Source organism: Nematolebias whitei, chromosome 2 (assembly GCF_014905685.2).
Source record: "Nematolebias whitei isolate Nwh7 chromosome 2, NemWhi1, whole genome shotgun sequence".
Classification (NCBI taxonomy): Eukaryota; Metazoa; Chordata; class Actinopteri; order Cyprinodontiformes; family Rivulidae; genus Nematolebias; species Nematolebias whitei.
This window is the reverse complement of record NC_056499.1, coordinates 47,203,871-47,218,467: the sequence shown is the minus strand read 5'-3', so window position 1 is coordinate 47,218,467 and position 14,597 is coordinate 47,203,871. Positions and strand designations below refer to the sequence as shown.

At 41.5% G+C, this 14,597-nt stretch overlaps 2 protein-coding genes across 2 annotated transcripts in view; both read right to left on the bottom strand.

Annotated features, from left to right (window-relative positions):
- The window catches only part of otog (otogelin), a 192,152-nt gene extending 191,491 nt beyond the window's left edge, over positions 1-661 (bottom strand). The window contains exon 1 of the mRNA XM_037692610.1: positions 646-661. Within this exon, the coding sequence (XP_037548538.1) occupies positions 646-661 (16 nt within the window). The remainder of the gene's footprint in view (positions 1-645) is intronic.
- aph1b (APH1B gamma secretase subunit) overlaps positions 1-11,770 on the bottom strand; it is a 442,239-nt gene extending 430,469 nt beyond the window's left edge. Inside the window, exons 1-5 of the mRNA XM_037692081.1 lie at positions 11,489-11,770; positions 7,197-7,367; positions 6,857-6,930; positions 2,681-2,803; positions 1,994-2,121 (exon numbers count right to left, since the gene is read on the bottom strand). Of these exons, the coding sequence (XP_037548009.1) occupies positions 1,994-2,121; positions 2,681-2,803; positions 6,857-6,930; positions 7,197-7,367; positions 11,489-11,601 (609 nt within the window). The 5' untranslated portion in view covers positions 11,602-11,770. The remainder of the gene's footprint in view (positions 1-1,993; positions 2,122-2,680; positions 2,804-6,856; positions 6,931-7,196; positions 7,368-11,488) is intronic.
- Positions 11,771-14,597: the final 2,827 nt, after the last annotated feature.

Genomic DNA, 14,597 nt, shown 5'->3' with positions numbered 1-14,597 from the left:
ATAATATATATATAAAATATATATTATATATATATATATAATATATATATAAAATATATAATATATATATTGAAATATATATATTTATATATATATTTATAAAATATATAATATATATATATAATACATATATATATAAAATATATAATGTATAGATATTATATATATATATATAATATATATATATATATTAAAATAAATATATATATATATATACATTGAGGAAAATAAGTATTTGAATATCCTGCCACTTTGCAAGTTCTCCCACTTAGAAATCATGGAGGGGTCTGAAATTTTCATCTTATGTGCATGTCCACTGTGAGAGACATAATCTAAAAAAAAAAAAAAAATAATCCAGAAATCACAATGTATGATTTTTTTTATAATTTATTTATTTGTGTGTTACTGCTGCAAATAAATATTTGAACACCTGCCAATCAGCAACAATTCTGGCCCTCAAAGACCTGTTAGTCCTCCTCTAAAAAGTCCACCTCCACTTATTATTCTGAATTAGAAGCACCTGTTTGAGGTCAGTAGCTGCAGAAAGACACCGGTCCACCCCACACTATTGCAATATTCTAAACAATGTTTCTAAATGCTCTAAAAGAGCACAGAATGTCATGATTTCAGCTCCCTGCTTCCTACCAGTGCTCTTGGACATGCCCCCTTCTCCACTGCAGAGTGGAGATCAGCTGATCAGCTGCAGGAGGAAGTTTCTCCTGCAGCTTGTGCTGCACACTCGTGCTAACTGGTGTAACAGTACGCTAAAATCACATTTCGGTTCAGTTCAGTTTCAAGGAGGGCTCAGTTCGGTTAATTTTCGGTACAAAAAAGGTTAAAATAAAGACTTTCAAAATGTTTATTTAGAAAATATGCCAAGTAAACAAGTTCAGTCATTACAGACTTCTTAGCTGGAGATGATCTGATGGGAGAAGAAGACTCAGCTCTATCTCGTTGACATCCTCAGACTGCAAACAACACAGAGTTCAAAAATTGAGTTAATAAGATTATAACTTTAAATTTTAAAAGTTAATTAGATCACAATAATAAAATAACGATACCTCTTCTTGCACGGTCATCATTTCTTATATGAGGTGGTAGAATCTCTCGCTCATCATCTCAGGGCAGGGCTTTAAATCTGGTCCAGGGCTTGTTGATGATCAGTTTTAGTTTTTCATAAAGTGCTGCTGCAACTTTTTGGCTGAAGTGTTGATGTGATGGGATGTCATAGGCAGTGGGGCTGAAGAACTTTAAAGTCAACGCATCAACAACATTCGGACGTAGATCCAGAGCTTTAAAAGCTCCTACAGCTTGTGTTATTGCTCTGGACCGATCTGAATTACCTGATGAAGGTTGTTTAAATGCTGCTGTTATCGGTCTTTGCACCAAACTAGTAGAAGAGATGTTCATGTTCGGATGATGTAATTTCAAGTACGTTAACAAGTTCGACGTGTTGCTGCGGCAGATCCAATCTCCGTGAAACAACGTCGACACACAGCTTTGGATTTGTTCACTTGTCTTTTAACAAGAAAGACATAATGTTCCCCAACAGGAGACCAGAACGACATGCTAGGCTGCTAATGCTACGTGTGCTGCAAGACTATGCAACAATTAATAGCGCTGTGCTGAAACACGCTTAGGAACTTTAGTTCCGCAGTGCATAATCTTTTGTTAATAACATTTAATGAGAGAAAAAAATAACCAAAACAGTACATGTAGACCGAACCGAACATGCTGTACCGAAACGGTTCAATACACCCACATGTACCATTACACCACTAGCGCTAACTAATTTAAAATAATTTATTTTAAATAAAAAATCCATGCCGATCGTACGGCTTATCCATCAGTCAGCCATTGTGTGTCATGTCACTTTGAAAGCCACGATAGAGCGAGTCTGCAAAAATCGAACCGTGACGTAGTGAGGGACGACTGCATGTGCAAGCAGAACTTCTGCTGAGTTCAGTAACATTTTCAGTTTTTCCTCACTCACCAGGCAGGACACAAGGAGGTGACTGACGACAACAGCAGCGACAGCCCACCACCGCTGTTTCTCACAGGCATCAAAGAACACGACTCCCCAGAACATGTGCAGCAGGATGATGGCCATCGTCATGAAGGCTGAAAGAAGAAATCAGAAGGAAAGAAACGGTTACGAGTGCTACGATGAGAAAAATGTTAGAACGTTAGAAAGACTGTTTCTACATTTTGAGTGTTAAAAGAGGTTTAAAAGTAGCTGCTTACTTAAGATTCTTGAGGGTGGACAAGGAAAAACAAATTCCAGCCAAGATATCTGTTATCAACATTAGTCTTCACCTCCCAATTTCTGTATCTGTGATAGCCAAAATTTCTATATCGGCTGGGCTCTAGTTTCAAAGCACTTTAGAGTCAGAACTTTTCATTAAGTGACAACAAAACAACAGTTCTAAACTTAACTTAGATGACTTTTTTTATTAAAAATGTATTAAAACTGGGGAGTAAGAGCCTGCTGCTCCAAACAGAAAATAATCTGGATTTGATAAGTAAAGATGAACTGTGGTACTGAACTTTATCAACAAAGGATTTAACATGAAGCAGTTCAAGTCTGAGAACTGATCTACAAAACTCACTACCCAAAATGCACTGCAGCAAAAGCAGCAGAAACATGGCGGTCAAAGGTAAGGCATGAGGGAATTGACACCTGAAGACAGGAAGTAATGCTGCGAGTCTCCATGGATCCCCACAGTCCCGGGTCCAACTGAGTCAGCCAGGATGTTCGCCACAGAGAACGCTCCACTCATGAAGCCGAACCCGAGGCCAGACACTGAGACACACACAAAAACATGACAGTCTGCTGTTAGCTTGGTCTTTTGTCTAGCTGAACCAAAAGAAAACTGAACCATTATTTTAGTTTTTATGTCACATCTCTGATAATAACTGGCAGAAATAGTTTAATAAAACTGTCTCTCATGTGTCAACACATTTGTCCATCCCTTGAACTTTGAAACCTTTTACCTTAAACACTTACTGTCCACCGCTATATGTCCAGAAAGGCAGGGTGATAATTATTCAAACGTGGGCTGTTTGTTTGTTTGGCTCCATCTTGCAAATGTTCATTCTAAGTCGATCACGGTGAATTTCCTGCCATATCAAACTGCTTCAGCCCACTTTGTACCCAGCGCTGATGTAATCTACTGGACCACACTTTTTCAATGAAACAGGCAGATTTAGACCAACTTTTAACAGCTACTGGACGTCAGTGTGATTTTTAGACAGGTATTTGGAGCTGTAGCCTCTGATGTCTTGTGTAAAAAGCAGAGCTCCCGTGCAGCTCTGGTACTTCACAACAGAAGCTGGACTGGTGGGCTCAGGACACCCCAGCTCAGGTTTTATTTTGACAGAAAATGTGTTGCGGTTTTATGGAGCGTGTTGCAGCAAACCTCTGTGACTCACAGAGAAGTTGAGAAAGATGTGAGACCATTCGCAGATTTCCTTCCTCCCCATGAGAAACTGACCCGGCAAAGTCTTTGTAAAGCGTTCACATGCGAGACAAGACACGGGGTTTCTATCAAGGAATACAATTAAGCAGTGATCGTTTCTATTTTTTTATTGTATGAAAATGTAACATTTAAATCCCACAACAGAATAATTAAAGAGGACTAAAGAAGTATGGCTTGTTTGGAAAGCCTATTTTCTCCAACAGTAAAACAGACGACACAGATTCGCTTTACAAAGCTGAACGTAAAGAAACGAGGAAACCGTTGAAACAACGTTAGTTTGATCAGTGCGATCGAGTGGAGACGTTCAGCCATGTTGAAAATCATCACGTTCACTGAAGCCCAAACAACAACAAAAAGGTTCAATCGTGTCATCTGGACCAGTTTCTTTAAGTGAGAAATGTTTCGTCCCACATCCAGAGGACTTCCTCAGTCTACGACCGGCCAACCAGATCTGTCCCATGGGTAACCTTCACTGCTGTGTTTTGCACAGGTTAAAAGTCTTCTGAGTGTTCAACAGGAGGTTGGCTTGAAACACAGCAATGAAGGCTACTTATGGGACAGATCTGGTTGGCAGGCCATAGACTGAAGAAGTCCTCTGGATGGAGAACAAAATGTTTCTCACTTAAAGAAGCTGATCCAGATGGCATGATTTAACCTTTTTTCTTGTTCTCTTCCTGGATGAGCTCAAACAACACAAGCAGGAACTCTTCATAGCAGCTTAGAAGCATGGGGGTGAAAGACTCACCACTACAAGTTCCTGGGGGTCCACCGATAAACTGAACTGGACAGCTAACACCAACGCCCTCTACAAGAAAGGACAGAGTCGCCTTTTTCTTCTGAGGAGACTCAGGTCCTTTAACATCTGCAGGACCATGCTGCAGATGTTTTACCACTCGGTGGTCTCCAGCGTCTTTGTCTACACTGTGGTGTGCTGGGGCAGCAGGGTGAAGAAAGCTGATGCCAACAGACTCAATAAACTCATCAGGAGAGCTGGCTCAGTTCTGGGAGTGGACCTGCAGTCTCTGACAGAGGTGTCTGAGCAGAGGACGCTGAGGAAACTGCTCCAGATCCTGAACAACACGTCACACCCCCTGCATGACACCCTGGACTCTTACTGCAGCACCTTCAGTTGTAGACTGAGACACTGAGGTGCTCCATAGAACAACACAGGAAGTCCTCCCCCCCTGTGGCTATCAAACTTTTCAACTCTTCCCCTTTCTGCACATAGGACAATAAAATTAATCCTGCATTACAATAAACTCTTTCATGTTTCTGTCTGCACCTGTTAAGAAATTAATTGGTGGTATTTTTTATATTCTCTGTTATTTTTTTTATATCTTGTGTGATTCCTTGTGTATGTTCCTTTGTACTGAAACTCTGGCACAACAATTTCCTGCAGGATCAATAAAGTTCTCTCATCTTATCTTATTAGGGCCTCCTCCACATGGCGACACCGCCCTGTTCCCTCAGATCTGCCACTTCTCTCCATCTCTCTGTTCCTTTCACATGAAGCTCACCCCCCAACAAACAAAAGGACCTCTGACCCGCTCCTCGAGGCCAGACCCAAAACTCATCTGCTCAGGATTGCTCGGCTCAGTTGACTATACATTCCACTGTTTTGCACTTATGATGCTAAATCTTTTGATATTATGAGGTTTTTGTATGTGCATCTTTTATTATTAAATGATGATTGGTCTTCTGCCTGAAACTGGAGCTACAGTGCCTTGTGAAAGTATTCAGCTCCCTTGAACTTTTCAACCTTTGGCCACATTTCAGGCTTCAAACATAAAGATATAAAATTTAAATTTTTTGTGAAGAATCAACAACAAGTGGGACACAATCGTGAAGTGGAATGAAATTTATTGGATGTGTCAAACTTTTTTAACAAATAAAAACCTGAAAAGTGGGGCGTGCAATATTATTCGGCCCCCTTGCGTTAATACTTTGTAGCGCCGCCTCTTGCTGCAGTTCCAGCTGCAAGTCTCTTGGGGTATGTCTCTATCAGTTTTGCTCATGGAGACACTGAAATTCTTGCCCATTCTTTCTGCAAAACAGCTCGAGCTCAGTGAGGTTGGATGGAGAGCGTTTGTGAACAGCAGTCTTCAGCTCTTTCCACAGATTCTCGATTGGATTCAGGTCTGGACTTTGACTTGGCCATTCCAACACCTGGATACGTTTATTTGTGAACCATTCCATTGTAGATGTGTCTTTATGTTTTGGATCATTGTCTTGTTGGAAGATAAATCTCCGTCCCAGTCTCAGGTCTCTTGCAGACTCAAACAGGTTTTCTTCCAGAATGGTCCTGTATTTGGCCCCATCCATCTTCCCATCAATTCTGACCATCTTCACTGTCCCTGCTGACGAAAAGCAGGCCCAAACCATGATGCTGCCACCACCATGTTTGACAGTGGGGATGGTGTATTCAGGGTGATGAGCTGTGTTGCTTTTACGCCAAACATATCGTTTTGCATTGTGGCCAAACAGTTGGATTTTGGTTTCATGTGACCAGAGCACCTTCTTCCACATGTTTGGTGTCTCCCAGGTGCTTGTTGCAAACTTTAAACAACACTTTTTATGGATATCTTTGAGAAATGTCTTTCTTCTTGCCACTCTTCCATAAAGGCCAGATTTGTGCAGTGTACGACTGATTGTTGTCCTATGGACAGACTCTCCCACCTCAGCTGTAGATCTCTGCAGTTCATCCAGAGTGATCATGGGCCTCTTGGCTGCATCTCTGATCAGTCTTCTCCTTGTTCCAGATGAAAGTTTAGAGGGACGGCCGGGTCTTGGTAGATTTGCAGTGGTCTGATACTCCTTCCATTTCAATATGATTGCTTGCACAGTGCTCCTTGGGATGTTTAAAGCTTGGGAAATCTTTTTGTATCCAAATCCGGCTTTAAACTTCTCCACAACAGTATCTCTGACCTGCCTGGTGTGTTCCTTGGTCTTCATGATGCTCTCTGCCCTTTGAACAGAACCCTGAGACTATCACAGAGCAGGTGCATTTATACGGAGACTTGATTACACACAGGTGGATTCTATTTATCATCATCAGTCATTTGGGACAACATTGGATCATTCATAGATCCTCACTGAACTTCTGGAGTGAGTTTGCTGCACTGAAAGTAAAGAGGCCCAATAATATTGCACGCCCCACTTTTCAGTTTTTTATTTGTTAAAAAAGTTTGACACATCCAATAAATTTCATTCCACTTCACGATTGTGTCCCACTTGTTGTTGATTCTTCACAAAAAAATAAAATTTTATATCTTTATGTTTGAAGCCTGAAATGTGGCAAAAGGTTGAAAAGTTCAAGGGGGCGAATACTTTCACAAGGCACTGTATAAATGTGAGGTATGGTGATGTGCAGTCTGTACCGTAGGCCAGCTGTCGTACGGATATCGGCATAGTTTCCTCTTGACTTAGAGCAAGGAGTCCTTCATTTGCTTTCCTGCAGGAAAACATACATATATGAATATGAATAAGAAATACACATATTAAATGAAAAGAGAAAAACTAGGACAGATAATTCAGGTTCATAGAAATGTTGAGAATTTGAAAAATGAGAGCAGAATTGAGTTTTTTAAAGGATAAAGTTTTCCCCACATGGAGGCAGAATGCTGTAAAAACAATCCCATCAGTGACAAAGTCAGTGCAGCAGCAAAGATGGGGAAGATGAAGGCTGCGTAAAACCATCAAACACTGGCGGTGGCTTACTTCAGCAGTTTGTAGTAAGCAAAGCGGAAGGTCTCCTGCAGCAGGACGGACAGAACCACGCCAAAGATGAGCAGACCTTTCTGCTGCGACGCACTGTCCTTATTACTGATCTGAACTGAGATGAACCACACCAGGGAGGCCAGCAGCAGGGACACCAACCAGAAAAACGCTCTGATGAATACACAAATACACAAATACAAGTTAAGAAATGTGTAACACAAAATAAAAATATTGGGGAAAATAAAAAACTTTGAAATTTGGTTGGTTTAACTCAGTACTACCTTTGTAAAGTCTACAAATACTGTCAGATGTTTCCTAACATCTGGCCTAAAACTCTGAGCTACTAAAAATCAAAAGTTATTTTACAGCGTTTCATTTTAATTGAAACATTCAAATTAGAGCCCGACCGATACAGGAGTCCATCGCTACATTGAGGTTCATTTTTTGTGGACTCGCTCTGTCACGGTTTTTCAAGATAAGATTGGACATGTCACACAGTTGGCTCATTGATGGATGAGCTGCACGATCGGCATGGAAATTTATTTTAAATAAATTATTTTTAATTATTCAGCACCTGTTGGAACCTGTTTCTGTGTGCAGCTCACAAGTCATGGCCGTTCACTTTAAATTTCACTTTCAGCACAGCTGAAGCAGGGAGCAACTAAATACTGTGTAACTAAATACTGTGTAACTAAATACTGTGTAACTAAATACTGTGTAGCATATTTTGCTGAACATGGTAAGTTTATTGTAACTGATCTGTAAAGCAAATCAACAAGAATAAATTCTCTTCTTTCTTATTTTTTTTCCTGGTTCCCATTTCTTTATTTTTTCCTCCTGGTTGTGATGGCCGGCCCTTTGGCCGGGGTGGGTGCCGGGTTCCGGCATTGGGGGGGGGTCGGCTGTGGTTGTGTGTGGTCGGTGGTGGTGTATGGCGGCGGTCGGGGGCTTGGCTTGGACGGGGCGCTGGCTGGTCGACCTGGTGTGACATTCACGGTAGGGGGTGCTGTGGTGTGTAGGTGATGTGCCGGGGCCTCTCCGGGCCTGTGGTGTGGGGCTCTTGGGGTGCCTGGTCCTTGGTGCGCTGGGCCAGCCTTCCTCAGCTGCTGCCCCCTGCTGCTCTGGCCCCCGGCCTGGGGCTGACTTGCGGTTGCTGTCGGGTGGGTGGGGCACAGAGACAGCCCGACAGAGGCTCTGTCAGGCTGTCTCTGTGTACCTGTTTATGTCTTGGGATGGGTTTTGGGTGGTCCCCTCTCTTGGATCAAATTGGGCCCCCCATTTAATGTGGGGTCTACTTCCCCGTCACTCTCCCCTCCGGTGGTGGGCCCCCCTGCCGCCGGTGCATTAGCGGCTCTCGGCATCTGAGCTGGGTGGTGGGGTGTGTGCCGGCCCACCCTGGTGGCTGCCTGCCAGGGCCTGGGTACCCTGGGTCTGTTGGGCCTCAGTTGGGGGGGGGGGGGGGTTATGACCTCAGGGCTCGGTGTCCATGACCGGATCTACTCTGAAGTGGCGGGTTGCCGGCAGGGCCTGTGGACTCGTTGCTGCAGCCTACTGGGGTTTCTGCATTGTGGTGGCTGGGGGTCACCCAGGGCTTCCCTTTGCTTCTCTCTCTGGGGGACTCCCGGAGCTAATAAATAAAATAAATTCTCTTCAAATCTCCAACCCGCTTGTCATTTGCCATGCGCCTCTCAATATATATCAGTGTCAGTAACATTATCTTTGTAGTCCACAATGAAATGTATTACTTGCCTGAAATCTTTATTTCTCTGCCAAGAGAAAATATAAATGCAGCTGCGGTCAATACTAATTAGACCTTCACCATACGTGACCGACTGTTTAAACAATGAACAGGTAAAGTGTTTGTTTCTTTCTCCTGACACTGAACAGCATACACAACATTGCTCTGTTTGTGCCGGGGGACTGGATCTTTGGGATGAACCAGTCTTTGCCGTAATGTATTTTGGGGTTTAAAAGCCACTGGGACGTTATGTTTAGAAAATAAACGTCTCAGTTTCTCTGATACTCCCTCAACATACGGAATGACCACTGGTCTGGGTCTGGGTTCCTCCTTTTCACCTGATGGCTGACTGGAGTCCTGTTTGGGTTTCTTCTCTGCTTTCAGGAAGGCCCAGTTAGGATATCCACATTGCTCTAGAGCCTGTCTTGTGTAGGATTTCTCCTTCTGCCTGGCTCCTGAGTTAGTGGGGACGCTGTCTGCTCTGTGGTACAGAGTCCTGATGACTCCTAACTTGTGCTCCAAAGGGTGATGGGAGTCAAACTGCAAATACTGGTCTGTGTGGGTGGGTTTGCGGTACACGTCGATTTGCAAATGTCCTCTATCAGAGACTGAGACCTCACAGTCCAAGAAAGCCAACCTGCCATTTTTTACATCTTCTTGTGTGAACTGTGATCATGTGATCAGCTGGTTTTGGTTGTCAGCAGCAAACTGGTTGATCCACTCTGAGAAGGTGCTATTTATAAGACTGAGCTGAATACAGCACCTCAGACTGACAAGTCTTTCGATGAAAGACGAAACGTTTCTACTTTTTTTTTGGTTTGTTTGTTTTGTTTTCTGAATGTCCAGAGGACTAGACTGAACTTTTTTAGATGTGCAGCACAATGTTTCTGCACAGGCTGGAGCACAATAGCGGACATGGCTGCAGTTTTGCCAACTTAGTGATTTTCTCGCTTTATTTAGTGTGTTTTCAGACCCCTCTAGTGACTTTTTTTAAGCGACTAGCGACAAATCTAGAGACTTTTTTTCTGTGTTACTTGAGACTTTGGTGACAAAAGCATGTTCGGCAGCGGGCCGTAAGCCCCTCCCACTTCCCCAAGCTCTGACAGCTGTCAGTCTTGCAGCAGAGAGGCACCCGCTCCACTCCGTGTCCACACTGCAAATTAATCACACCCTGGATTACAACGCAGGATGTAAATATAATGTAAATATACAATGCCCAATTTCATCAGCAAATCTTTGCATTTCATCTCTGAGTTCTCCAACGTCCTCCATATTGCTCGCTTGTCATCCTGACTTTCTGAACAGTTAATTCATGATTTGAAGGTAGCTGGACCAGAGCTCAGCGAGGAGAATACTTTGCTGTGATTGGTCAAAAAAGATTGGAGTTTGGAAACAGATGCAATCCACTAATCCTGACGAGAACCGCCCCACAGAGAAAAACAGGGCTAAAAAATAAAAGCCCCTGAAATATGTAAAGTAGCTTTACAAAATAAAAGTGTCACAAAATGAAACTCCATTATTAAATAAAACAATAAATAATTGGATAAAAAACTAAACATTTCTATTTAAATGTTTTATTTCTTGGGAACATTTATTTATTTAATGGAATATTTATTAGTAATTTTTAAATAACACTATTTATTTATTTATTTAATTTTGAATGAAATGGCTTTCCATATCAAAGTAGCTGTTTATGTAGATTACTGGAGGTGGACAAAGCTCTAAATTCTCAGCCAATATATCGAGTATCGGTATCAGCGATAGCCAAATGTCAGGTTCTAATCAAAATGTCCAGTTTCCCAATCAACACTCTCTGAAAAGTAAAATTCAAAACTGGAAAATGAGGAAAGTCTCCAAAATAAAGTCTGTTTTGTTTTGTCAAACTTTTTTTCTCTCAACACTGCGGCTGTGTTTGAATGCATAAAAACAGATGAAATGTTCAGCTTAAATTATGTCAGAATTAAGCAGCATATTAGATCAATGTCCAAACAAAAAAATAATTAAATAATATGGAGGGTGATGAATTAGATTAACAATTCATAAAAGGTATATTGTCAAAAAAAGAAGAGGGGGAAAACTTACATAATTCGTTAAATTACATGTGTAAGTGGACATTGTTAAATAATTTAGTAAAGTTTACAACTGTCAAAATAGTAAATAAAAAATTAATTTAAATAGTAAAGCTGGTTTTGCCATTGAAAAGCTACATAAAGTACGTAGTTCCATGATCGGACAGCCTTCAATCCTCAAGTATCTTTATTTATTTTTTTTTTTTTTTAATAAATACCAGGGATGAGATGTCAAACTTATAAATCAGAACTCAACATAATTTATTAAAGTTTAATATAATAACCAACAAAATGTGTAAATGTTTGAATTAAACGCTACCAGCCGTACCGCTAAGCTAACATGTTTAGCATGTAGGTTCGCTTCGGCTGCTTTCGTTTTCATTGATGTCTGAACGAGCTGCAGCGTCTGTCTCTTTTCTGCCACACAGATAAAACCTCCGACATCCCGATAACACCGAGACATTTCTTTAAAACCTGTTTCTCACCCTGCTATGAGGAAAATGACCCTCAGCGGCTCCCGGGCGATAGTAAACAGGAACAGCGCGACGGCTGGGCCGAAGGCGATGAAAGTGCATCCAAAAAACACTGCTGCCGTCATTTTGGCTCTTCCGGAAGAGACGCCGGCGTTTTAGTTCTGTTAAAAACGAATCTACAGTTGTTTGATGTTTTGGTTTGTTTTTCTCTAAGTGCAGCCTCTTCTTGAAGAGATGTTCTTCAACAAGAGGATCCAGCGTCCGGGTGACGTCACATGTTCTCACGTGACCTGCGAAGAAAAAAAAAAACTAGCAAAAAACTTTATTGAAAACCAAGCAATGACACACCATGAATGCAAGTGTGATGTATGGTATCTATTTATGGACTAATTTAAACAGACAAAATAAAAAACAAATAAAACAGACAGATAGTGTGATGTTTGACAGTTTAAAACCTAAGAACAAATGAAAAAGGGTGTAAGCTCAATCATCCCTGTAGATAACAACAAAAATTGTTAAATTGTGTCATCTGGACCAGTTTCTTTAAGTGAGACACATTTAGTCCCCCATCCAGAGGACTTCCTCAGTCTACAGCCTGCCATCCATTTCTGTATCATAGGTAGCCTTCACTGCTGTGTTTCAAGACAACTTCACAAATGAGTACGATGCATGTCTGCAGGGAAACTCCCCAGTCATTCACTGATAATACACATACTGTATATTAACAGGCCTCTTAAAAACTCAGTAAATTAACTTTTTAATTTTTTTTATATATATATTATGTATTTTTAATCTATCTACAGCTCCATCTCCATCTTCTACTGCTTATCCATAATCATGTCGTGGAGGCCACAGGTCCAGGAATGAAACCCGGACGGCCTTCTTCCCCAACTCCCTCCAGTGAGTTCTGGCTCTTCCCCAGGCCCTCTTACCAGTGGCACATGCCCAAAAAATGTTCAAATGGAGGCATCCTAATCAGATGCCCGAACCACCTGGTCTCACTAAACATTTCATATGACCTTTGATTCAACACTTAACTTTCATTCCTCTTCTTTCAAGTGCATACCTCCACCTCTCCATGTTCTCTTTAGCCTGTTCCCTGTTCTCACCACAGATCACAACTAAAACGTCATAGTGCGTGAGGATTCCTGCCTGACCTCATCTGTTAGTCGGTCCATCACCAGAGCAAACAAGAAGGGGCTCAGAGCTGATCCTTGATGCACTCCCACCTCCACCTTGAAGCGATCTGTCACTCCTACAGCGCATCTCACCACTGTCCTGCTGTCCTCATACATGTCCTGTCCTCATACATGTCCTGCTGTCCTCCTACATGTCCTGTCCTCATACATGTCCTGCTGTCCTCATACATGTCCTGTCATCATACATGTCCTGCTGTCCTCATACATGTCCTATACCATACCATACCATACCATACCAATTTATTTATATAGCACTTAAAACAGCAACAAGGCCAACCAAAGTGCTGTACAAAAGAACACAAACATGCACAACTGTAGTGAACCAGATGACCTCAAATCTACCAGATGGACAGAGACTGTTAGTTTCATTGATCTGAATTAGTCTGGGCCATCTGATGACTTTCTTTCTTGAATTAATCAAGCAGAAAAGACAATCCTCTATAATCATTACTGTTTTACAAATGTTTTGATAATCAATTGTGTTAGTTTCACTCAATTCTTACAGGTTGAAAAGAACTACTCATTTTTATTTTACATAAACAGTAAGTAATGATTTTTATCCCTCATTCAGAGAAGAAATCACCTGAATAAGCATTCCTTGATTTTCTGTCTGAAATGAGTCAAGTCGTAAGTGTGTGAAAGTTGAGGCTTCGGTCAGCTAAATGTTTACTGAAGAAGAAATGTCATGTTTAAACTTTTTCAGAAGATTACCAAGAGTTGACTCCACGAAGTCTGCTGCTTCTGCAATAATCTCTCTGTACGTGAAAACAGATTTCATTCTCTGACCTCGACTGTTGATAAACACCTTACGTCAAAACCACTCCTCTTTCTGGTCCATCCACGAATCAGAAAGCTCTAAGTAAACCCGGAAGTAAACTCATTTAAAATGTGAAAACTTCCCGGTTCTGAGAGAGTTCTGGAGAATGTGAGAGTTCCAAGATCGAGAGTGCAGCCGGTTCTGAAAGCTTCAGAGCAATGAAGAGTCCAAGAGTTATGAAGAGTTTGGAGTTATGAAGAACCAGAGACGTTTGGGATTATAATTCTGTTTTGAGCTAACCACGCACGACTCTCCGAGGATTTTTAGCTGCTCTCAACGGAGGCGCTGAAACAGTCTGAAGGACTCTTACTGAGCTGATCTATCGTCAAACCAGGTAAAGACTTCTTCTTCGACCAAGTGTACCGTGGGCAAAGCTGAGATACCTGATGGGAGCGTGCAACTTCTGGTCAAACAGATTAAATTCCCTCGCATAGTTCTCTGTAAGATAATCTCCTTTCATCTTAAACTCTTCTCTCTCATAAATCAGTACAGATATTTTTAGAAATATCTGAAGCAAAGTCCTCAAATCACCGCCGAGTGATTTGAAGTTCATTTTCTGTGAAACTGTCTGTTATTATTTTCATATTTTGCCAAATTAATGTAAATGTTTGATGTTAAACTTTGATTCTGAAAATAAATGATTCCATTCATTTGATGGGTCAAAGGTAATAACGTCTCTCGTTACATTTTGTGTTAAATTCAATGCACGGCATTTACAGTCAGAAAAATGAAGAACTCGTGAAAAGTATGCATAAATATATATCCATATATTTGTCATACAACAAGTGACACGTACCTCACGTGACTCACTACACAGCAGACAGGAAAACATAAAATAGAAATACAGATACAAATAGCAGCAGAAGCTAACTAAAATGGCCAACAGAGTAGAGAACAGACCGGACCAAAACAAATCACACCGTGTTAAAGGCAAGCGAATAGAAGTGGGTCTTCAAGCGAGACTTAAAGACTGAGAGTGTGGGAGCCTGCCGGACACTCAGTGGCAACTCATTCCACAGTCGTGGACCTGCAACAGAGAAAGCCCTGTCCTGTATGTCCTCATACATGTCCTGCTGTCCTCATACATGTCCTGTCATCATACATG